The sequence below is a fragment of the Leguminivora glycinivorella genome, chromosome 25 (genome assembly GCF_023078275.1).
Source record: "Leguminivora glycinivorella isolate SPB_JAAS2020 chromosome 25, LegGlyc_1.1, whole genome shotgun sequence".
Lineage (NCBI taxonomy): Eukaryota > Metazoa > Arthropoda > Insecta > Lepidoptera > Tortricidae > Leguminivora > Leguminivora glycinivorella.
Window position 1 is genome coordinate 6,679,955 of NC_062995.1, and position 25,796 is coordinate 6,705,750.

General features: G+C 42.0%; 1 protein-coding gene across 1 annotated transcript in view; it reads left to right on the plus strand.

Moving 5' to 3' along the window:
• LOC125239050 overlaps nt 1-25,796 on the plus strand; it is an 87,775-nt gene that overhangs the window by 30,689 nt on the left and 31,290 nt on the right. The window contains exons 13-22 of the mRNA XM_048146504.1: nt 1,018-1,246; nt 10,277-10,435; nt 10,709-13,241; nt 17,080-17,171; nt 17,631-17,729; nt 18,939-19,106; nt 20,103-20,255; nt 21,279-21,377; nt 21,956-22,123; nt 22,979-23,073. Coding sequence (XP_048002461.1) covers nt 1,018-1,246; nt 10,277-10,435; nt 10,709-13,241; nt 17,080-17,171; nt 17,631-17,729; nt 18,939-19,106; nt 20,103-20,255; nt 21,279-21,377; nt 21,956-22,123; nt 22,979-23,073 — 3,795 coding nt within the window. The remainder of the gene's footprint in view (nt 1-1,017; nt 1,247-10,276; nt 10,436-10,708; nt 13,242-17,079; nt 17,172-17,630; nt 17,730-18,938; nt 19,107-20,102; nt 20,256-21,278; nt 21,378-21,955; nt 22,124-22,978; nt 23,074-25,796) is intronic.

Genomic DNA, 25,796 nt, shown 5'->3' on the forward strand with positions numbered 1-25,796 from the left:
TAACTTACACTTACTGATGTATGGAGTTACAACTCTTTCCTTATTCTTTTCTCTATGCACATAACACAAAAAGACAGTTACATATATATTTAAAAATATTTTAAGCGGGTTACTCACGTATTAAGTCGATATAGCGTTCGACATGTTTCGGCTCAATTTCGAGAGCCTTTCTCAAGAGTAGCGACACCCCGCCTTTACATGTCGAGAGCGCGACGCATACTGCGGGCGCTTGCTCGGTGCGCGCGGCTGCTGAGGACAGGCGCAGGGGGGGTCGGCGGCGCGGGCGACGTCACCGTACAGAGATCGGAGCTACCCACTATGTTACTTTTGTCAAAAGCAGGATTGCACACAACACTTATTACGTCACTTGTTAAGGGTGCGTTTACACCGAGCAAGCGCCCGCAGTATGCGTCGCGCTCTCGACATGTAAAGGCGGGGTGTCGCTACTCTTGAGAAAGGCTCTCGAAATTGAGCCGAAACATGTCGAACGCTATATCGACTTAATACGTGAGTAACCCGCTTAAAATATTTTTAAATATGTATGAGTCTCACGGGAGTTTTATAGTTAAAACAGTTACATATATTTGCCACGAAATGGTCGCGACTCACCATGGTTAGGTTAGCCTGGGAGGGCCAACGCTGATCTTCTGTCGGTGCCATTGCGAGTGAAAACACGGAATGCACGCACACGTTGCAAACAGAAATATTAATAAAAAGATGCATAAAAGTACACAATTTCAGAAAAAAACGATATTTACAGAATTTATAATTACAATTATACATTCAAATCAAATTAACAAAACAATGACAATATTTTTTAAGTGTGAACATGGCCAAAATCTGACGTCAACAGCTAGCGCCATCTGTGGCAACGCAGCAGGTATTAAATATGACGCATAGCTGAATGAGCAAAAATAACAAATATGGCCGCAGTTCGCGCAATCTTTTATGGTGAAAAAAGTTTTTGATGCTGAATGATGACAGTTATAACCCTTATATTGATTTGTTTCTCTTCAGTATGCCGGAAAGCAACGTGACCCTAGTAGACGAAATCCCCCGGCGCAAACGTCGAAGCAGCAGCCCTAAACAACGCCTAGGCGCCGCGCCCAAAAGGAAACTCGCTCCCCCCTCCCGCCCGCACAGGATCCTCCAGATGCTCAAACATAAGGCGCCTTCGCAACTACTCAAGCTCAAGGATGATGATAAGCCTGAAGTTGAACCGCCAGAGGCATTCCCGCTGGATAAGGTAACACATTTCGCAGTTATATGGCTTTTAAAGACAGTTCCTCCCTTCTATGCATACTGGAAATGGTCAAACATGCGGCGCCTTCGCAACTACTCAAGCTCAAGAACGATGATAAGCCTGAGAACGAACCGCCAGAGGCATTCCCGCTGGATAAGGTAACACATTTCGCAGTTATATGGCTTTTAAAGACAGTTCCTCCCTTCTATGCATACTGGAAATGGTCAAACATGCGGCGCCTTCGCAACTACTCAAGCTCAAGAACGATGATAAGCCTGAGAACGAACCGCCAGAGGCATTCCCGCTGGATAAGGTAACACATTTCGCAGTTATATGGCCTTTAATGACAGTTTCTCCCTTCTAAGCATACTGGAAATAGTCAAACATAAGGCGCCTTCGCAACTACTCAAGCTCAAGAACGATGATAAGCCTGAGAACGAACCGCCAGAGGCATTCCCGCTGGATAAGGTAACACATTTCGCAGTTATATGGCTTTTAAAGACAGTTCCTCCCTTCTAAGCATACTAGAAATAGTCAAACATGAGGCGCCTTCGCAACTACTCAAGCTCAAGGACGATGATAAGCCTGATGTTGAGCCGCCAGAGGCATTCCCGCTGGATAAGGTAACACATTTCGCAGTTATATGGCTTTTAAAGACAGTTCCTCCCTTCTAAGCATACTGGAAATGGTCAAACATGAGGCGCCGTCGCAACTACTCAAGCTCAAGAACGATGATAAGCCTAAAGTTGAGCCGCCAGAGGCATTCCCGCTGGATAAGGTAACACATTTCGCAATTCTATGGCTTTTAAAGACAGTTCCTCCCTTCTAAGCATACTGGAAATGGTCAAACATGCGGCGCCTTCGCAACTACTCAAGCTCAAGAACGATGGAATTTGTTGAAAGTAATATAGAGAACCTTACGCTGTAAATATTGTACATATGTATTATAATAGAATAGTTTAATATGTAAGTAATTAAGGGAATTTAATGTAATTTTAGTTAGTAGGTAGTACCTAATATATTTTGCATGCTGTCAAAACCGGCTAAAAAGTTGGGACACAAAAATTATGTAACACCTATTATGTTAACACTTTTTAAAAAGCAAATAAAGATTATGATTATGATGATAAGCCTGAGAACGAACCGCCAGAGGCATTCCCGCTGGATAAGGTAACACATTTCGCAGTTATATGGCTTTTAAAGTCAGTTCCTCCCTTCTAAGTATACTGGATATGATCAAACATGAGGCGCCGTCGCAACTACTCAAGCTCAAGGACGATGATAACTTGATAAGCCTGAGGTCCGTTGCCGCCTGCTGGATAAGGTGACACATTTCACAGTTGTATGGCTTTTAAATACTAGTTCCTTCCAAGCGCATTGAATACTGGAAATGGTCTAACTTAAGAGGATACGGTAGCGAAAATGCTAAAAGGAAAGGAGCCCCCCTTTCAACTTGGGAATTTTAGTTAAATATACAAGTGTTATTAACTAGATTTATCGAAAAAAAAATTGTCCATTAAGAACAACTCAGTCAAAAGATATTTCAAAAAAATCTTTAAAATCGAGGTTCCGCTCTCGACTCTTTCCTCCTTCAAAACTTAATCAATCGGAACAAAATTTGAGAATCTAAATAACAATGAAATAATCTATGTCGGACCGTTTAGCTTTTTTGGTTAATTGTTACCAATCTTGAGTATCACACCTTTTTTTTGCGCCACAATGATAAAGGCCGTTTTTGGAAATGTTTGATTGGCTCTAGAGTCTTTAAAAAGCAGAATATAAAAAAAATCAAAACGGTCCGACACAGATAAAAATAATAACAATCTGTGTTGAAAAAATCATTGCTCTATCTTCAAAAACCAGGGAGGAAATAGTCGAGAGCGTTTGTATGGAGAATTGACCCCTACCGTATCGTCTTAAGGCACAACGATGATAAACTGGAGGCCGCCAGAGCCTTTTCTTTTGAATAAGGTAACACATTTTGCAGTTATATGGTTTTTAAATACTCCTTATCTCAACTGCACCGCATCCTGCAAAGGCACAAACATAAGTCACCTTCGCAAGTATTGAAGCTCAAAAAAAAAGTGAACTGGCATATTTGTCACTGACAATAATTTGATAGATCTTTAGAGGTTCTTATAATAATTAAAGTTTGGACTTTCAAGAATTTATGATGAACATACAACGTGTTTCCGGTATCACTCAAAACCTCAGACACCCCAACTGATGTAGGGAACAAATCAAATTATTTTATGAATAGTACATTACATCAGAGGCCGGGAAAATGAGGATTTCCGGCCAAGTGGGTATATACGGCCGAGCGAGCGTGCGAGCGAGGCCGGATAGGGATACGAGGCCGGGAATCCGTTTTCACGCCGAGGCATGTATAGTGCTTTTCTCAAACATACAATGAAATTAAAAAAAATGCTCTAAAGGACAATATTTTATAAAAAAAAGTTACTTTGCAGGCCTAGGCCTAAAAAATAATATGAAATCCCTTTACAGTCCTCTCGAGTTGTTGCGCCCAAAAAGCGATACTTCCCAGCCCATTTTAAGGAACGTAAAGACAATATTTCATAGCATGTTTGAGAAAATATTTTTTGATTTGTTTTTTTAAGTAGTAACACTACTATATATAAATTATAAACTGAAATAGATACCATACACTAAAGAAAAAGCGATCAAGCCCACTGGTGGCGAAGCCGGGAATCGAACCCGGGTCTCCAGCTAACGCGGCTGACGTGTTCGACCGCTACACCACCCCGACCGCCGAGGTACCCGTCGAAATTTCTCTAGTGTATGTTATCTCTGAAGGCTAGGCGCCTTCAGACCCGCGTTAGCTGGAGACCCGGGTTCGATTCCCGGCTTCGCCACCAGTGGGCTTGATCGTTTTTTTTAGTGTATGGTATCTATTTCAGTTTATACCCCAACTGATTTTTATTTTTTTAAACTCATCTTTTAATCTGTGGGCTACCTTCCCACTTACACCTAAACTTACATTAATAACATATTTACACTTATAATAAAATAAAATCATTAATATATACACATATTTATTTATATACATTTTATACACATATATACATTGACTTTCATCACTAAACAAACAAACACAATATTATATTACATTTACATATTTATAATATACACGTTAAGTTTATGTATCGTCCGTCAATAATTTGCCGTACCAACAGGTCGTTGTGTGCTATGCAAACGCGCACCGCGATAGCAGTTCTTTGTTCGCTGCGCCCGGTTTCGATGCGTCCAGTACCGGCCGGCAAGCGCCGCGCCCCACCTCAGTCGATGCACGATACTGACGCGAAACGCATGTCGCTTATGACCGCTAGACGCATTACGATCGCTATCGCTTTGCCTTTGTTTAAACTGTATTTTCTATTTCTTCCGTACTGTTACCTTCTGTGTTTCTATCTTCTGAACTTTGGACATTCCTTCTGTGTTGTAAACATATTTATAGACATTATAATATTTATTGGAGAAAGTGGATGTTTGCATTTTGTGGCTGACCTACGTCACGCACCCTGCCTGCAACCCCATACTGGTAACCCCGTGGTGACCCCATACTGGTGACCCCTGAAGAACACAGGACCGAAGGATATTTACCAGAAAACCGTACGTAGAAGTGTCCAGAAAAATAGATAACAAAAGTACCGTTATGCCGCCCGTCACAGAAGTACCGGTTGGAGTGCCTGTTTCCACTGCACCATCCGTCACTACTGCTCCGCTCGGTTCCACAACATCGACGACGGACTCATCCGATATTTGTAAGGTCGGAATGCGACTTCCACCTTTTTGGCCAGAGGACCCTGAGATTTGGTTTTCACAGGTTGAGAGTTCGTTTGACGTGGCCGGCATCAACACGGATCTGACCAAGTACAATTATATCGTCAGTCAGTTAGATCGGCAATATGCGAAGGAGGTCAGGGATGTTATCACCAACCCACCGGCAACTGATAGGTACAAAAAGCTGAAAAGTGAACTCATCAGTAGGCTGAGCAACACGACCGAGAAACAAATCCAGCAACTTCTGCACCATGAAGAGCTGGGTGAGCGTAAGCCTTCGCAGTTTCTGCGTCACCTGCAGGCCTTGGCAGCGAATCGTATATCGGACGACGTTTTACGCTTGATGTGGACCAACAGATTACCTGTGACTGTGCAAACTGTCCTCGCAGGTCACCCAGATGCTTCTATGGACATTATCGCTGACCTTGCTGACAGAGTCTACGATATCGGCCCACGCTGCGCTTGTTCATCGCACGTCGCTTCCGCCAGCTCCGAGCAACCAGGCTCCAGTAATGACGCCTTGGCGAGGGAGATAGCTGCACTCAGGAGAGAGGTTCGCGACCTGAAGATGGACCGTGATGGGGGAAGATCCCGCCCAAGGGATCGTAGCCGCTCCAGGAGGCAGAGCCGTTCCAGCACCAGATCCCAGTCCAGCTACAGAAAATTTCCCGTCTGCTGGTACCATTCCAGACATGGGGAGAACGCTAGCAAGTGCTTGCAACCCTGCGACTACAACAAGTCGGGAAATGCCACGGGCAGTCGGTAATGGCGACTCCTGACCGCCCTGTCACTTCGCGTCGCCTGTTTGTCACCGACAGAAGGTCGAAGCTGCAGTTCTTAGTCGACACCGGTAGCGACCTCTGCGTCTTCCCCAAGTCGTTACTACGCGAGCGTCGAGCGCCGACGGGGTACAACCTCTCCGCAGCCAATGGGACGCCGATCGAAACCTTCGGTTACGCGCATCTCAACCTGGACCTAGGACTCCGGCGCGACTTTCCATGGCGTTTTGTGGTAGCTACGGTTACAAAACCGATTATAGGTGCAGACTTTTTAGCGCACTATAGTATAATTGTAGATTGTGGTGGTAAAAGGCTAGGTCGTATTATAGATAACACTACTAGCTTATTTTCCAATGCTATTGTAGCTACTAATAGTGCTGACATATTTTCCGTCAAGGTCATGAACGGCAGCGATTCTTGCTACCATCAAATTTTATCACAGGAATATCCTGAAATCACACGACCTGCTGGTATTCAACGCACTATACCTCACAACACACAACACCACATTCGCACCACTCCAGGTCCCCCAGTATCCTGCGCTCCGAGACGTCTTGCCCCTGACAAGCTGAAGTTGGCGAGACAGGAGTTTGAAGGTATGTTGGCTAGCGGCACAGCACGACCATCGGAGAGCCCTTGGTCTTCACCACTGCATCTGGCGCCTAAAAAAGATAATGGGTGGCGCCCCTGTGGTGATTACCGTCAGCTCAACGCTCGGACGATCCCCGACAAGTACCCAATCAGGCATTTGCATGATTTTACACACAGCATATCTGGTTGTAAGGTCTTTAGTACGATTGATTTAGTAAAGGCTTACAACCAGATACCTGTATGTCCGGAGGACATACCGAAGACGGCCATCACGACGCCCTTCGGTATGTTCGAATTTCCATTTATGACCTTTGGACTCCGGAATGCAGGTCAGACCTTTCAAAGGTTTGTGGACGAGCTGACACGCGGGCTGGACTTCGTCTACTGCTACCTGGACGACTTTCTAGTTTTTCTAGGGACGAAGAGCAGCACAAACAGCACCTGCGTGAAGTTTTTACCAGACTCCGGGACTACGGCATGGTGATCAACGTGTCTAAGTGCGTCTTTGGGGCTCCCCAGGTAACTTTTTTAGGTTACCTGATTTCGGAGAGCGGCACCAAACCCTTAGACACCAAAGTCCAAGCCATACGTGACTTTCCACCACCCAAGGACGTCAAGCAGCTGAGGAAATTTTTGGGTATGGCCAATTTTTACAGGCGATTCCTGCCGCATGCCGCCCAAATCCAAGCACCTCTCAACGCTCTCCTGGGTGGAGCAGTCAAAGGTTCCAAACCCATCTACCTGACCGGCGATGCTCTGAAGGCTTTCAACGAGACCAAGGAAAGCCTATCCAACGCAGCGTTACTTGCTCATCCCGATTGTCGGGCTAAGCTGGCGTTGGTTACAGATGCATCAGACGTAGCACTGGGTGCTGTACTGCAGCAGCAGCTGCAGGACCAGGTATGGCAGCCGTTAGCTTTCTTTTCCCGGAAGCTCAGTCCGTCCCAGACCAAATACTCACCGTATGATCGTGAACTGCTCGCGATCTACGAAGGTATCAAATACTTCCGACACATGCTAGAGGCGAGGCACTTCACGATCTATACTGATCATAAGCCGATCAGTTTTGCTTTCCACGAGAGGAAGCATAACTGTTCGCCTAGGCAGTTTAGGCACCTAGATTATATATCCCAGTTCACGACCGATATAAGGCATATATCCGGCAAAGATAATGTTGTGGCCGACACCTTATCTCGGATCGAGGAACTGGCGATACCTTTCGATCTGGCCGATCTGGCTAGAGCTCAAGTGTCCGATCCAGAGCTCGCCGAGTACTTGACCTCGTCCTCCCTGCGCTTGGTAAGGATGCCATTTCCGGGTAGTCCAGAGCCTTTGTACTGCGACGTCAGTACGCCGACTCCCCGACCGTTCGTTACCAAGCAGCATCGAAAAGCCGTTTTTGAGAGTCTCCACTCCTTAAGTCACCCTGGACCCAACCCAAGCGCCAAACTGGTAGCACAGCGATTTGTATGGCCCAGCGTGAGGAAGGACTGCAGAGACTGGGCACGAGCTTGCGTGCCATGTCAACGGTCGAAGGTGAGCCGTCATGTGTCTGCACCCCTGGGCACATTTGAATTACCTCGGGCTCGCTTTCAACAGGTACACATTGACCTAATCGGTCCTCTCCCCGTTTCTCAAGGCTTCCGCTATTGCTTGACGGCTATAGATCGCTTTACGCGATGGCCAGAAGTCGTACCAATAGCGGATATCACGGCAGAGACGGTGGCTAAGGCTTTGTTGACTGGCTGGATATCCAGGTTTGGCTGTCCCGTAGATATTGTCACAGATCGTGGTCGACAATTCGAGTCCGCACTGTTTCAATATCTATCCAAGGCCATTGGATTCCAGCATAGGCGCACCACAGCGTACCATCCAGCATGTAATGGGATCGTGGAACGCTTCCACAGGCATCTCAAGGCCGCCATTACATGCCACGCTGATGCCAACTGGTCCGAGATATTGCCACAAGTGCTACTTGGCATACGCAGTGCCTTTAAAGAGGACTTACAAGCGTCCTCAGCCGAGCTGCTATATGGCGAGCCACTGCGACTTCCAGGCGAATTTTTTGATCCTAGCTTGCCTGGTTCCACGGATATAACCGAATTTACCGCGCGACTACGATCATTCGCCTCGAAGTTAAAGCCTACGCCAGCTTCTCGCCATAGCAAAGACAGAATCTTTGTGTTCAAAGAGTTAGCGACAGCTGATTACGTCTTCCTTCGTGAAGATGCAGCACGCGCTCCTCTGACACCTGTATACTCAGGTCCACACAAAGTTCTGGAGAGAAGTGACAAAGTTTTTAAACTCCTCATTAAGGGCAAACCAGTTACTGTGACCATTGACCGGTTAAAACCTGCACATTACCTGGCCGAGGACTTGACACAGCCGAAACCACCGATTGCACCTGTCGCACCTGGAAATGTACCGCGCGAGAGGCAGCATCCTGACCCTGGGCCTAGCATACCTACTGCACCTAGAACTACACGTTCGGGGAGGCAAGTACGTTTCCCAGATTATTATCGCCCTTAACCAGGTCTCTGGGGGGGAGTGATGTGGGCTACCTTCCCACTTACACCTAAACTTACATTAATAACATATTTACACTTATAATAAAATAAAATCATTAATATATACACATATTTATTTATATACATTTTATACACATATATACATTGACTTACATCACTAAACAAACAAACACAATATTATATTACATTTACATATTTATAATATACACGTTAAGTTTATGTATCGTCCGTCAATAATTTGCCGTACCAACAGGTCGTTGTGTGCTATGCAAACGCGCACCGCGATAGCAGTTCTTTGTTCGCTGCGCCCGGTTTCGATGCGTCCAGTACCGGCCGGCAAGCGCCGCGCCCCACCTCAGTCGATGCACGATACTGACGCGAAACGCATGTCGCTTATGACCGCTAGACGCATTACGATCGCTATCGCTTTGCCTTTGTTTAAACTGTATTTTCTATTTCTTCCGTACTGTTACCTTCTGTGTTTCTATCTTCTGAACTTTGGACATTCCTTCTGTGTTGTAAACATATTTATAGACATTATAATATTTATTGGAGAAAGTGGATGTTTGCATTTTGTGGCTGACCTACGTCACGCACCCTGCCTGCAACCCCATAAATCTAATGGTTACTTTTTTTTAAATTGAATTTTTAATTTTCTGTACAGCTCTACTTGACTTTTAGCTCTGCACTCAATAAAATAATTGCTAACTACCATCATAAACCATAAAACTATTTATTTGTGTACGTTACTGCAACGACATAAGGTTTACCAATAGACAGCTAAGATGTCACTGTAAAACACTTTAAAGCTTGGTCACAGTGAACTTCAAATTGGACAGGTAATCGCAGTGACCAAATTTAAACTCAATATTCAAAATGACAAGGTTTTAATTAGGGTACGAGTTCAATTTGTTATGACTTATAATAAACATTAAGATTAAACTGACAAACAACGTCAAACTCGTAGCGGAATAAATAATCGTCCATGTAACCAGCCAGTATTTCGAGTACAATAGAATAGGCACATACAAAATAACTAATAATACTAATTTAAACAAAAATATTACCCCCATCAAGATATAGCTCAATCGATTCTACTCTCGATTCTAAACAAACGGTTTTCAGGTTTTTAGTATTAAGTGAAACACGGTGTATGTTATGATTCGGAAAATATAACTAATTTCGCTGGTATATGGTTTTTCTCTTTGTGTCCATGTGCCTTAATTTTTTATATCACTCATTATTCCGCATGTCTGTAATATAATCCATAATTTATTGTAAGAACTCTACATGTGAACAAACATGTAAAATTCAATATTTATTATTATTTTTAGGAGGACAACGTAAGCGACACCGAAACGATAGTTGGCGAGAAAGAGACGGAGCTATGCAAAGAAATGAAAGAGTGCCTCGTGAAGTTCGCGAGCTTCGCGATGAACAGCCTCGACAAAGGCCACGAGCATGAGCAGGAGTCTGTCAGCCCTCCGTTACAGGTATGGGGAGGTTCCGAATTGTTCGCTAGATGGCGCTGTACGGTGTGTTCGAAATCTTACATCGCGCTGTTAAGATTTTTCCGGGAAATATGACCTCTGGCACGTAAGTTCACGAGCTTTGCTTCCCCGGGATGTGCGTTCATTTATGGATAAGATAGAGCATCGCTCTAAATTCCAGTCACTCTTGTAAAAAAAAAATGGTCGGTATCTAGATTATTATGTACACTAGTGTTGCCCATTTCCTACTCACATCTTTGCACACTATCTTTGCAGGAAATGTCGCCAACAACTTCAGAGCCGATGCCGGTGTACACGCCCAAGCCAAGCCAGCGGCTGCTGCAAGTCAACAAGTTCCTCCGCGACGACGTCGACTTCCAGTCACAACTCGCCCCTGAGGTCCTCACTGTGCCTCTCAACGCGCGCCGCACGCCCGTCCTGGTCGAGGAAGAAGAAAAAAACATCAAACTCGACGAAAAAGACCCCAACGTCTACAAATACGTCACCTTCGGCCTAGAAATCAAAAAAGCTATGGAAGAATGCCAGAACATCATCAACTCATACAACAGTATTAACAAAGAAGGGGGCAAGGACGAGCAGGATACCCCGCTGTCTTTAGAACAAATATGCGACGTAATGATGAGTTTGGACAAGAATTCCGCAGAGTTCCTAGAGAAAATGGACTTAGATGAACCTATAGATATGAACTCGGCTAACACTAAACTAGTAGAACTAGTCGAAAATATGCCGCAGATATTAGCTAACATGCCCGAAATCGCCTCTAAACTATCGGAATTCGCGAACGCGTCTTTCGAATTGCCTGAGTTCGCTTCGATCATGAACAGTCTCCCTGAAGTTAATAACGAAGCCCAACTCACCCCGGAAACCTTAAAACAGATAAGAGAACTAAAGTTAAATAAGAATAAGGATAGCGTTAAGGTCACTAAAAACACTGCCAAACGTAAAACGAGAAAAATTAAGAGCAATTTAGAACATGACGATATCATAGGCACTATGACTCTAGAATTCGACAGTCAGGACATCACTGAGCTCCTAAAAGACGAAAAAGACTTACAAACTATTATGAAAACTAAGAATAATAAAGAAGATTTCAAAATCTCCGATCTACTCTTCTCTATATCGGCTCAAGTAGTTATTAACAAAGTGTTCGAATATTTAAAACAAAATAAAAATCCTGAGCTAGCCAAGTGTCTCGAGGACGATATTAATAAGGACATGTTTAATACGCAGAAGAATAGCATTAATTCCGAAATGTATTCAAAAGCATCGACGTTATTTGACAATTTTGTAAAAGACGCTCTGAGCATGGACGAACTGCGAGAGCTGGTCAAAGCCAGGTTCAACTCTATGAAGCAATACGTAGCGACCAAGTTCAAAGGTATACCCGTAGAGTTACTAGAAAACGAGATAGAGGCCATGCTCGAGAAATTTTATACTTACATACAAGACTTAGCTGGAAAACAAAATGCTAGTGATAGTGACAAAATTATAGAAAAGATTGAGGAGTTAAACAAAAACTTGCAATCGGAAAGCGATAGCGAAGGCTGCCCTGCCTCTAAGGAATCTTTGAAACAAATTTCTAAACTTCTTAGTACGTCTGCAGGAAACACTTTCGATTTACTAATAATGAAGCTATCTAAAATGTCGCAAGACAAAAAGACTTCAGTGAAAAGTCTGAAATTTAAATATATAGATGTTATAAAACGGTGCGCGGATTCGGTCCAACTTACAGGCTGGATCCTACTCAACCCTGAGATAGCTAGTAATGTGATAGAAGAATTGACAGGTATACCGAGTAAGAGTACGGAAAACGTGCCAGATTTCGTCACCATGGCTGACAGTGAAAAGAAACAATACTTCTTAGAGCGTTTAAAAGATATGAATAAGTCTTACATGGACACTTTGCCCAAAGACGCGCTATCAGGCGACGAGTGGCTAGTAATGCTGTATAGACTAGAAAAACTAGAAGATAAGATTAAGGAATCTTTTATAAAAATAACTTTACCTAAAAGCCCCGCTATACAGGCAAGCGAAGCCGAAATACTAGCCGCTAAAGGTCTAAGTAAAATCATAGGCAAAGCTAACGCGAGAGTAGTGAAAAAACCTGAACCTAAAGTTAAAAAGGAAGAGAAAATCGAATCGAAAGATACAGAAGACGATAAGAAGGCGAAAAACGAAGCGTTGTTAGCGAAATGCGAAGCTATATTAACGTCTAAAGGAGAGAAATCGTTGTTAGACAGTTTTTATACTATAAAATCATATATCACTCAAGGTCTACCCGTGCCGGAATCTTATAAGAAGCATGTTATTTCTATACGTTCGAGCATAGACGCGACTAGGCTAGACGACGATATACAAGAGACTTTGAAACTGGAAGATGAATCTGAAGATAAAGAAAAAGATAAGCCAAATTTATCTGTTATAGGTTCGCAGAATCCTGAGCTGCTAGCGAAGTATTCCGCTCAAGCGTTAAGAAATGCTAAGCAGACTTTAAACGCTGTGGCGTTTAGGAATATGATGCGAAACGGGCAAACTAAGTCAGAGTCGGATGCTTGCGACACTCCTAAGACCGATTGCAAATGGACGAATGATTGTATCTGCAATTCTTGCAAGGACAACGATAGTGTGTGTTTAGGGGACATTGTGAAGCAGTGTTATGACGACGGGAAGAGCAAGACGGGGCTAGAAGAGAAGAAGAAGGAAGTAAAGGTGGCTAAGCCTGTCGCGAAGCCGGTGGCGAAGCCCAAAGTGTGTGAGAACGCGTCGCATCAGCAGCATGTCTGTAAAGGTTAGTTGCACTGAATATAAAATGTCTAACCACAACTGACCCTTTAGCACAACTTGCCTTGTCGCGCGCGAGTCCATACATCAAGCGCGACTTCAAGTATGGACTCGCGCGCGACAAGTCAAGTTGTGCTAGAGGGTCTGATGGTTGACTTGTCAGTTAGCAATGTGTTTAACATTACATGCCTGACTTCCCGGGATATAGACCGTGATTACCTTTCCTCAGTTTTCCGTGATCATGATGCATGCAACTGCGTCGAAATATCGGGAGCTCGACAAAAATCAAAAAGGTAATCACGGTCTATATCCCGGTCAATATAAGTCTAATGAAAATAACCGTGAATCATTCAAAACTCTTATTGTACATGCCTGCTTCACCTTATTTAGTATAAGTTAAGTTTTTAAAATTAAATGGCCTCAGTCCATTCGGACTATTTTGCCAGTGTCAAGGTGATATAAGCTAATAGGCTACTAAACTCGTATCGAATTTAGCACATCAAGTTATTGTTTTCTATAGTATTTGACTTAAGAAATCAATATTTATAGCTTGCGGGCATTAAAAGTGCGTGATGACTGCGTATTTTTAATTAAAGATGTGTGTATGTTTTTTTTTAATTATGGACTCCGAAAACGGTGTTGGCCAATGGAGTGACGTCACATAATTCAGATCAACTATGGAAATTAGAGGTAATAATCTGATCTCCATAGAAGCAACCTCTATTGTATTAAAATTCATAGTCGTTGACGGGTGTGACCATAGATTTAGAATTATTAAACTAGATTGTTTAGTTAGGTCAAAAAGTGTGTCCACATGAGAGGTAATTGTTTGGGCTGGTGTCCCTCTCGCACTTGCTGACAATGTCAACATTATTCAGTGACGTCATCACTGTCATAAATTGGGGATACCAGTCAATTTTCAAAGTTACTACCAAATCTACTAACACCTAATTGAAAGTATTTTTTAATTATACAAATCTTTGATTTACTGGCATCAAAATAATTACATTATAATTATTTTCAAATTTTTTGAAATATATCGAAACCCTAGTTTGAATATAACATTAAAATAAAATAAGAAGTTAAAAAGTCAGGTAATATACAGATAAAAATACTACTAATATGGCAACCTCATTAACACTGGCAACACGTGCGAGAGGGACACCAGCCCAAACAATGCCCTCTCATGTGGATCGTTTTCGTTAGTCTGATACGATCGACTTTCTGTTTCAGTAATAAGGTTTAATTTCGTATGGCAAAAAATGTGATTGAGCTGTCCCCTGTAAAGGTCTTTGGGTGTGACTAGGGTTTGAGATCCGGATATCCGGATATCCGAATTATCCGGATATCCGTTAAATTTGAGATCCGGATCCGAGGTCTCATAGGATCCGGATAAAACGGATAATACGGATCCGTTAAATATGGGTATCTAATCTATCCACGCCAGAAAGAATTTTCGAATGAAATTGATGAATTATTTCCTGTATTTTGTCGCCTAAAATGTTTATTCACATTTATTTAATTCAAATACTCCAGAATATCAAGATAGGTTAGGTTTGGTACATTACGCCATGCGATGAATCCATAAAACTATATGTTAACAAACTAAATAAAATGAAAAGTAAATCACTGTTTTTAAAACTGTGTTCGTTTCTAACTGGATCCATCCCGCAGGAATAACGATAAATTATTAATTTTCTATAAAGCAGAAATGATTGCCATGGATGTTTTTAAGCTTAATGATGAATTAGAGATCATGGAAGTAATTAATATAATTATATACGTAATTATTTTATAAGCTGAATCCAGATCCATTTTTTTTTGTATTTAATAAGATGGGAGGCAAACTAGCAGACTGGTCGCCTGATGGTAAGCGATCACTCCCGCCTATGGACACCCAAAGCACCAGAAGGATTGGAGGTGCGCTGCCAGCCTTAGAGCTTCACTGAAAAGCGACTGGCAAATATCAAAATAATGACATTTTGCACATAAGTTCAGAAAAACAATTGAAAATGGTACATGATAACTAAATATGTGTAACATATTTTACACGTCTAATACGTGTAACGCAATAAAATTATTTTTTTTTTTTTTCTACATCTGCAATTTCGCATGGATGTATTTATTGGCTGTGGTTACGGATAGACGCCCCAGTAAAACGGAGGTAAATTACCCTGCATTAGCTTATGTATGTTAAACAAAAATATTGGCCTACTGTTTAATGTTATATGCTGTACTGTACAATGAGAGTGACATTAATTATGCCGCTTAACTTCAAACTCGGGTAAATCCATTCTGCTTTTTTTGTATAATCATCCTTAAAACCGAATCGATTTACACGAGTTTGAAGTTAAACGACACAATTGTATGTTAAAAGTTCGTCTAAAAAGTTAATGGAGCAATAATAGACTATATTTATGTCGTTTTGTGAGTATAAATTATTTTATTTCGGTAACATCAGCTTTGATTTGACGAAACCCCTATAAAAAGTGACCTTTTCAACACGAATCCGTTTTATCCGAAATATCCGGATATCCGGATCCGGCAAATCTTAAGATCCGAAATATCCGGATCCGAAAAATCGGCGGATCTTGCAAACCCTAGGTGTGACAATGTGAAATATTTTTTCTAAATATACTGACGTCATGTCATAGATATTCTATAGATTAATATGGCTGATGTTGTTTTTGCCTGATCACGTAAAAGTAAACTTTAAATAATTTTTTTGCGGGTTTTTAAGTCGTAATAATATATGTTACTATTTTTTTTCGTTTAATTAGACAGTAATTAATAATATAAGACATACTTTGAAAAAGGGTCAAGTAGCCTATTGTTATTGATTTTGGTACGGTAAGTACGACAGTGTACGGTGAGTTGGCACTTGTAAATTGATAGCTGGATTTAACAAGAGCACGTGGACTACCGGCCGTTGACGGCAAAAAAGTAGCTAAACGCGTTTCGAGATAAATTATTCATCAGCTTCTCACTATAACATTAGTTTACTGCATAATAAGCTATCGATATACACTTTAAACAACATTAATGAGCCAAAGAAAGAGAAATTATATAAAATTCACGACACGATCCAGCTAAGATGGCGTTCGAACCGGAAGTCCTTATTTAATATGTTTGAATGGATGATTGACGTGCAATTTTCGTCGTGCATTTTTGTTAAACGGAAAGAAGCTTCACCACAAAAACGTAGTCCCCATTTCCTCTCTGGGTAATGATTTTTGACAACTGAAAAAATTAAGAATGAAATATCGTCACTACTTTAAAAAAAACTTGTATCTTTGTCTGTCAATGAAAAGAAAATTGTAGTAAGTATGTATGGAATGCATATAGACTTACTGCGTTTTAACTTTGAGGAGCAGCGTGAGATACGAGATTTTTTAAAAGTAGTGACGATTTGCTAATGACCTGGTTCCATGTGGATGAGATATTAAAACCTTCGTCTCGATTGAAATTTTTATACGTGAAAGTTTAAATCTGTGTCTTCACCACAAAAACGTAGTCCCCTATTTCCTCTCTGGGTAATGATTTTTGACAACTGAAAAAATTAAGAATGAAATATCGTCACTACTTTAAAAAAATCTTGTATCTTTGTCTGTCAATGAAAAGAAAATTGTAGTAAGTATGTATGGAATGCATATAGACTTACTGCGTTTTAACTTTGAGGAGCAGCGTGAGATACGAGATTTTTTAAAAGTAGTGACGATTTGCTAATGACCTGGTTCCATGTGGATGAGATATTAAAACCTTCGTCTCGATTGAAATTTTTATACGTGAAAGTTTAAATCTGTGTTTTGTAAAAGCATTTTGTTATATAAATGATTTGTTTTCAGTGGGCCACTCGAACGGCACGAACGCGTGCGCGGGCGACGGCGCCGCCGATCAGCCCTGCACGTGTTGTTACTGCACTGTGTTCGGACACGCGGTAAGTTTCTGCACACTACAATGTATTTGGCTGTCTAAAGTGTACTAACGGACTCGTATTTCTTTTAACAGTCACCGGCATAAAGAAATGATGATTTCTGTACCTTGTCACGTCTGGCGTTTCGCGAGCGTAGTGTCGGGCCAACTGTATGGAAAAAGACGCCGCGTCGGCGCGACGTCAGACTTTGCCATACAGTTGGACCGACGCTACGCTCGCGAGATGTGGGGGAACCCTTAAACGTTTGACAATTTCGTATAACATTTCAAACAAGACGTTAATATGACAAGGTACAGAAATCATCACTTATTTATGCCGGTGACTGAACTATTGTAAGCAAGACTGTGCATTTTATCAAATGTTAACAGTCGGGCCCACACTGACCAATTTCAGGGTATAAATTTTCTCACTACTTTAGAATCTCCTAGAAAAAGTAGTTAAAATAAATCGTTTCTTTTATAGCCGCCACTCACGACGCCGGTGCCGCGGAACTACAACGAGACGCGGGAGAGACTCCGCTCCATACTCAATAAGAAGAAGCAAAAGTGCAGGACGGCTAACGTAAGCATTCATGACAATAGGCTACTTGCCTCCTAGTCAAATCAGCTTCTTTTTAAGAACTGTCAAAACGATTTGTAAGGACTTGCTAATATGGAATTAATATGAAATCGAATTGAGTGACGTCACGGTCAACTGATTTACTTTATATATTTCTAATTGATTTATAAAATATAAAATGAAGTTAAAAATAACTTCTGTCCCTGTTTTTCTTATAATTATTTTATCCGATGCTTTATTTCGTACATGGTATAATATGTACGGATTTGTCCGCCGGGCAAGCTTCGGATCTGATCCGCGATTACCCATACACGTTACGGATTGGTCCGCCGGGCAAGGTTTGGGTCTGATCCTCGGCTTGCCCGGCGGACAAATCCGAGGCGGACATATCCTTGCAATTAACTGAGGTGCGATCCGGCGGGCACATCGGCGCTACACACACACGCGCGGGAAGCCGGCGGATGTGTCTGACTCGTGCCTGATCCATTCGTTTTGAGCACGGGCAGCGGACGGGTGCCCGGCGGGCTAATCCTTGTCTATTTCTCGCCACACACGGACGGATGTGCCCGCTGGGCAGATCCGTACGTGTATGACTAGCTATTAGAGATGTCTTTCAAAAATACCTCTAAAACTACTACTTACATAAAAATCATCATTAAGGGCCCCATTCACGGTAGGATTCATCGCTTCGATCGTTCGTGGCGATCAGTCGCATCGAAATTGCCAGCCATACACGAAGCGACTAATCGTTACAATCGATCGTTTACTCGAACAAATCGGAATAGTGAAGTTCATGAGCTGGATTCCACAGAGGTTCGGTTCTCCTTTAAAAACTGCTGCAATTATAATTTCATCCATTGCTTTCTCCGAAACTGTTTGTTTATTTGGACACAGAAAATTCATGCGGCGCCGCATCGCAACCAATTTGCAGAAAACCACAGATTTTAGTACGCATACAGATCATCCGCAATGCGCGCACTTCAAGGAGGTTCAATACTTCACAGACTTTGCGGAATAAAAACGCACGGCAAGGATTCGCAGCATTCGCGTAGCTTAAGTGCGTTTTTACATTATCCAATCCGACGAATGTATCACCGATATCCCATACATTTAAGCCGCCATCTTTGATTTTTGCCTTTGAAATCCTTCCTACATCCGATATCGGACCGGATAATGTGAAAACGCACTGACGCATCGTCATTTATCTAACAGGGATCAGCGTCGCCGGTAGCAGTAAAGCCTGTACCGCCTAAGCCGGTGGCGGCCAAGCCAGTAGCGCCCAAGCCGGTGGCAGCGAAGCCGGTAGCGGCCACAGCCAAGCCGGTAGCGGCGCCCGAGGCGCCCAAGCCGGTGGCCGCACCGCCGACGCCTAAGCCGCCAGTGAGTATACATCGTATTCTATTTCTAACTACATTCATCAATCATTTCAATCAATCAACTATGAAACTCGTCATACAGTCAAATTTATACTTTTACAGTGACATACCATAAACTAAAATAAAGCCCCATGCTTAGAAATTGTAGGTTTTTTTTTATACCACGTCGGTGGCAAACAGGTATACGGCCCGCCTGATGGAAAGCGGTCACCGTAACCTATGGACGCCCGCAACTCAAGGGGTGTCACGTGCGCGTTTCCGAGCCATTAGATACTTGTACACTCCTTTTTTGAAGAACCCCAATTTCCCAAAGGAAATTGTTAAAAATTGTATTTATTTTGAACTAGCTTTTCCCCGCGGCTTTGCCCCCGTACTAATCTAATCTTGTTTTCCCATACAAACTTTGGACCCCCATTTCACCCCCTTAGGAGGTGAATTTTGAAAAATCATTTCTTAGTGCTCCTCTACACCTTATAAGGAACCTACGTGCCAAATTTGGAATCTCTAGGACCAGATGTTTCGGCTCGCCTGTACGTTGATATCTCAATCAGCCAGTTTCTTCTTTTATAATTATACTAGCTTTTGCCCGCGGCTTCGCTCGCGTTAAAAAGAGACAGAAAGTAGCCTATGTCACTCTCCATCCTTTCAACTATCTCCACTTAAAAAATCACGACAATTCGTCGCTCCGTTTTGCCGTGAAAGACGAACAAACAAACAGACACACACACTCACCCATTTATAACTTCACTTTCCCATAATATTAGTATGGATTGAGATGATTATTCGTTTTTTGCGAACTTTCGACATTTAGCGAAATTTTCGACATTTGTTTTCCGATAGTTAACAGTTGTCAAACAATATGATGATATCCTTATATGAAAATTTACCTTTTATATGTTTCGAAAATATTGGCATTTGGAAATTTATAATTGACTGTTGATGTATATTATATTTATTTATCCCGCCACCTCGACTAAATAACCTCCAGTTTGTGTTCCAGGCACTCCCGAAGACGCTGCCGCCGGCGGGCCCGCCGCTCACCGCCGTGCAGACGCACGCGCAGCTCAAGCGCCAGGGCGAGCGCCAGCCCGACAAGATGGCCGCCGTGCTCGACAAGATGGCGGACATGAGCGTTAGCGACGACAAGCCTAAAGTGAGTACACTCACGTTTATGAGACATTCTTACTAGGATCTTATCTGATACCATTCAGCTGCGTAGACGTATGCGTAGCTCTAGTGACAGGGCGAGCGCCAGCCCGACAAGATGGCCGCCGTGCTCGACAAGATGGCGGACATGAGCGTTAGCGACGACAAGCCTAAAGTGAGTACACTCACGTTTATGAGACATTCTTACTAGGATCTTATCTGATACCATTCAGCTGCGTAGACGTATGCGTAGCTCTAGTGACAGGGCGAGCGCCAGCCCGACAAGATGGCCGCCGTGCTCGACAAGATGGCGGACATGAGCGTTAGCGACGACAAGCCTAAAGTGAGTACACTCATGTTTATGAGACATTTACTAGGATCTTAACTAATACCCTCCCGCAGCGTCAATGTATGCGTAGCTCAAGTGACAGGGTGAGTCCCAGCCCGACAAGATGGCCGCCGTGCTCGACAAGATGGCTGACATGAACTTTAGCGATAATAAATATAAAGTAAGCAGTATGCAAATGAAAAATGAAAAAAAATTAAAATGAAAAAAAATTAAAATATTTATTGTAGATAAGTAAGTATTTGTGGGACATAATTGAGAGGGTCTCCCTTTGTAGATTCGTACTGACGAAACTTTGTATCTACTATTAATTTGCACCAATGTGAACTAGCTTCACAATGAAATTATCAAGTGACCATTATTTTAAAGCAAAGAGGATCGAGTATTATAGAGAGTTACTGTCCAAGTAAAATGTGTAATCACAGTGTATAGACTGCCATCTCTTGACAATGACACAGGCTTAGAACTTTTGAACCTCAGTTTTGACAATTTGGCCCATATTGTTAGCTTGATATGTGTTAAAATGTCAATTATTCATATTAGCGCCACTTAGCCGAGCGTTCCTCAAAGGTGTAACGCCATCTAGGCCACCGTACCGTTTTCTCTATGGCGTTGAGGTCCATAGACTTTATCCGTCTATACGGAGTTACATATGTCTTTATTTTAAAGTAAGTATTGTTTTAGGCATTACAACGCACGGTACCGATTCAAGTGAACGTGCCGCCCGCCTTGAAAGCCGAGGGAAAAGTCAACCCCAACGCCATGGAGCAGATCCGATTACAGGTAATAATATTTATTGAATAACAAAATAAAACATTTCAGCTTTCTAGTGCTAACGGTCATTGAGATTATCCGCGGACAGACATGACGCAACTATGTATGAGTTATTAGTTGACTACGGAACCCTAATAAACGGCAGTACTGGAACCTAGTGCGACCTGCATAAGTTGCTGTGTACGATAGTTAGAAATTGGTGGGCTAGGGACCGCGTACGGGGGCTGTGGAAAACGACGTAATGCTACGACATTTGAACGGCGAATTAATGCTTTCGAGATTCAAAAATCGGTCCCCTGGCTCAGCAAGATCTACCAGATTTCTCAAAATGTCTCGGGAAGTTTAATAGACTTTGTTTTGTTACCCGAAATACGTTCAAAGTACGTGATCCAAATGCATTTCTTTTTTGAGAATTTCAGCACTGGTATTGAGGCTCAACAGATTTATTTATTTATTTATTTAAACTTTATTGCATAATTGGAAAAAAAAGTACCAGTAGGTAGTAGTAAGTAGTGGAAAGTGGTAGTAGTAGTAAGTAGGTAAAGTGTAAGTAGTAAGATTGTTTGTAATTATTCTTATTATTTCAGCAATTAAAACAACAACAGCAGGCCGCGTTCCAACAGCGCCCGGTCCCTCAGCCCGCGCCCGCACAAAAGAAGCCAGAACCCATCTACGACCTGCCCATACACAACAAGCCGACACTCACGCCGCAGCAGCAACAGCAGATACAGCGGCAACAACAGCTGCAGCAACAGGTAACAACAACAACAACAACTGGGTGCGTAGCCGAATGGCACAAACGCTCACGAAACGCTCACGAAACGAAACGCTAGTAGATATCTATCCCTATCGCTCTTGCGTATTGGCGCGACAGAGCCGGACTACGTTTCGTTTTCGTTTGGCGTCGGAAAAATGCCATTCGGCTACGGGGCCAGGGATAAAAAATCCAGAACCCATCTACGACTTGTCCATCAGCAATTCTCGTTAAGTTTGTACATTTGGATCACGTCTCCGATTTGGATAAAAATTGATAGGCTGATAGAGTCCATGATGCTGAGCAAGATCCACTAGGTTTCCCAAAGTTTCCTAGGTTGATTGTATGAAATTTTCCTTTTTTGTTACCGAAAATGTATAGAAGTCTGGTAACAAAAAAGGAAGGTTTCGTACAAACTACATAGGGCATTTTGGGAAACCTATTGGATCTTGCTCAGCATCATGGACTCTATCACCCTACCAATTTTTATCAAAATCGGAGACGTGATCCAAATGTACAAACTTAACGGTAATTGCTCCCATATTCAACTGAAGATATGTTGCAAAGGATGTGTTTTCAAACTGCATTTGTTTTCCTTCATTTACCCTGCGCGAACTAGCGATTATAGTTACAATGCTTTGTTGACGTTGACACATAATGCAACAACTCAATCAAAACCGCAATGTAATTTAAAAAAAAAAATCGTAAATTCACATCTCTCGCTAAACATGTTCATTGGTCGGAACGCAGTTTGAATGAAGGCTGATCGTGTTGGAAATTCGTCCGCCCCCCTAATATACAATTCGATCTACAGTTTTTATTAATGTCGCTAATAACTAGTTTTTTCTCTTTTCAGCTACAACAACAGCGTCAGAGCAGGCCGGCGGCACAGCAGGTGTCTCTTTCTAGCAGGGACACTAGCGTGTTTTCCACTTCTAGCGGTTGCTCAGGGTGAGTTAATAATACTATCATTTTAGAAGTAAAAGCCCAGTTGAGTGGAAGAAGCGAGGGGAGGCCTTTGCCCAGTAGTGGTACACTACACTAGGCTAGTAAAAAAAACCCATAGAATCCATACTAATATCATAAATGGGGAAGTGTGTGTGTCTGTTTGTTTGTCCGTCTTTCACGGCCAAACGGAGCGGCGAGTTGACGTAATTTTTTAAGTGGAGATAGTTGAAGGGATGGAGAGTGACATAGGCTACTTTTTGTCTCTTTATAACGCGCGCGAAGCCGCGGGCAAAAGCTAGTAATATATGAGAGTGTTCGGCGGGGTCGCCATGATATAGGTATAGGGCAATTCACAAGAGCTGACACGAATGGAATGAACAAAACTGAGATCAGTGTCGATATACCGAGGGTTTACTGGTGAAACCCGATAAATCGAGATAATTTGTCCTTGAAATAACAACATTGTGGAAATTGCACATAGTTCGAATTTCAAAAACCAGTTTGCTCAACTTATCGGGCATACAGGTATAAAGTGGTAATCTGTCTCACATGTCACACATATATCTTTTAATTCACCCATTCGGTCTAGGTATTGTGAGTTGACCTGTACCTTAACCTAGTAGATACAGATAGTATGCTGTTTCAACATATTCCGAAATTAAAAGAAAAGAATCAAAGCGTCTTACAAATGTCCAATGCGCATAAGGGGTCGAGTTTCACCAAATTTGCATTTAAAATCAGGTGAGATTGTGGTCAAGTGATTTACCTATTTCCTATAAAAAGTAAACCGTCCGTTAACGAATTTAGCGATCGCAATTTTTTTTGCGTGGGAATTTCCATTGACTTCTGCTGTGTGACGATTGATGCAACAACAGACCCTTAACACGCCTCGGACACTAGCGATCAAATAGATGAAAGAGGCGCGTTCCTAGCACACAGTCTAAGCTCGTGTAGGTGAACGCGTACCATGCTTGTATGAGTGAGATATGACAGGTCGACTGTTCGCGTTTTTGACAGGCGCTAACTGTGAGGTAACTAGGGAATGCAAACCGGTAAACCGGTTTACCGGTTTCCCGGTAATTTTTCCAAATTTGGGTTCGGTAAATTACCGGTAAATATATTCAAAAACCGGTTTTTTACCGAAATTTAAATTTACTTAAAAATTGCTACAAAAAGCACTTCTGTCGCTATTTCTTCGTAAATAAACACTTGTAGATACTTCTGGTAAACACTTTATTTAGCAAGAATTCGTTTTCTACATGAAAACGTTTATTTTTTGTGTAATTTCTATACTATATTGTAGTATTGAAAACATGTCTGTTATATCTTACCCACTGTAATACGTCGACAGTCAATACGCGCGAGAGGGATGAATGGTTGTCGTTTCATAAACGTACCTACCTAAGTATGTCTGCCGACATGTTTCGTGGCATATGGAGAGTATGGAGACCCATCATCAGGCATGAGTTCTTGCAGCGGCTAGAGTCCGTGCATTGTTGCCTGCACTGTGCGTGCCTGCATAGTCGGTTCCAAGATAAAAAAAACCGGCCAAGTGCGAGTCGGACTCGCCCACCGAGGGTTCCGTACAAACTTTCTTTCAAACTACCTAGTAAAAATAATCTCATATTTTCATATAACTCTAATGACTTGACTAGAAGACAAAAATATAGGCACTAATGAGCATTAGTGTGTATAGCGTCATCTCCCGGTCAATTTGCTAACTAATTTGCGCGACCTGGTTTTTCAGGGATAATTCTTTATAATGTTAACCGATTTAAACAGTTTTTACTTTATTGGACAGAAGATGGTTTACGTAACATCTCGTATTAATTTGAAGTACGATATACATCCGCAAGGGTGGGTAAATTAAAAGTAAAAATCTGAAAAGTTTTTTGTGAATTAAAAAAAAAGTATTCAAAATACAAACACGATTATATTTTTCCTGTAATATTTAGCATAAAAACAATGTTTACTAAAATTTTCATAATTTGTCGTTGGTAAACTTCGGAGATAAGGGGGGGGGAACGGTATTTTTTTTTACATTTTCTTTCAAAATTCATTTTTTTTCCACAACAAAAAAATTATAAAAAATATCTTATTTACGTTCAATTTGAGCTCTTTCCAACGATACCCCACTTGACCTAGTAACTTGAAATTTACAGTTTGCCCCCCTTTCATTTTGGCCATTTTCTACAATTAAAATTAATATATTAAAAAAAATTATACTTTCGATTTGTAGAGGTTTACAATGTTCATAACTATTCCAAATTTCAAGTTGATAGCATTAGTAGTTCTCGAGATATTTAGGAATGTGACAGACGGACAGACAGACGGACAGAGTCGCACCATAAGGGTTCCTGTTGTACCTTTTTGGTACGGAACCCTAAAAACCTGATTTCTATAAAACCAACAAGTGTGGACTGTGGACAATCACAGTTGGTTTTATAAACTCCAAATTTAGAACCCGAATGAAGGATAAGATAAGACCATTATTTCACTCATTCTTATTTAAATATTTGATTAACTTTTAAGATAAGACCCCCTCCTCCTCGCATTGGTATCTTCATTGCTGAGGGTCGTGAAGTCCCAATAGAATCAGTTTTATTTTGACTTTCTGTTCCGGTTCTGAAGTTGGGTATAGAGGATAGAAAGGATCTCATCTGTCCATCTTGCGACCTCTGGATCGTTAGCCATCAACCTTGCCAGTAATGATTAGTTGCTCAAGG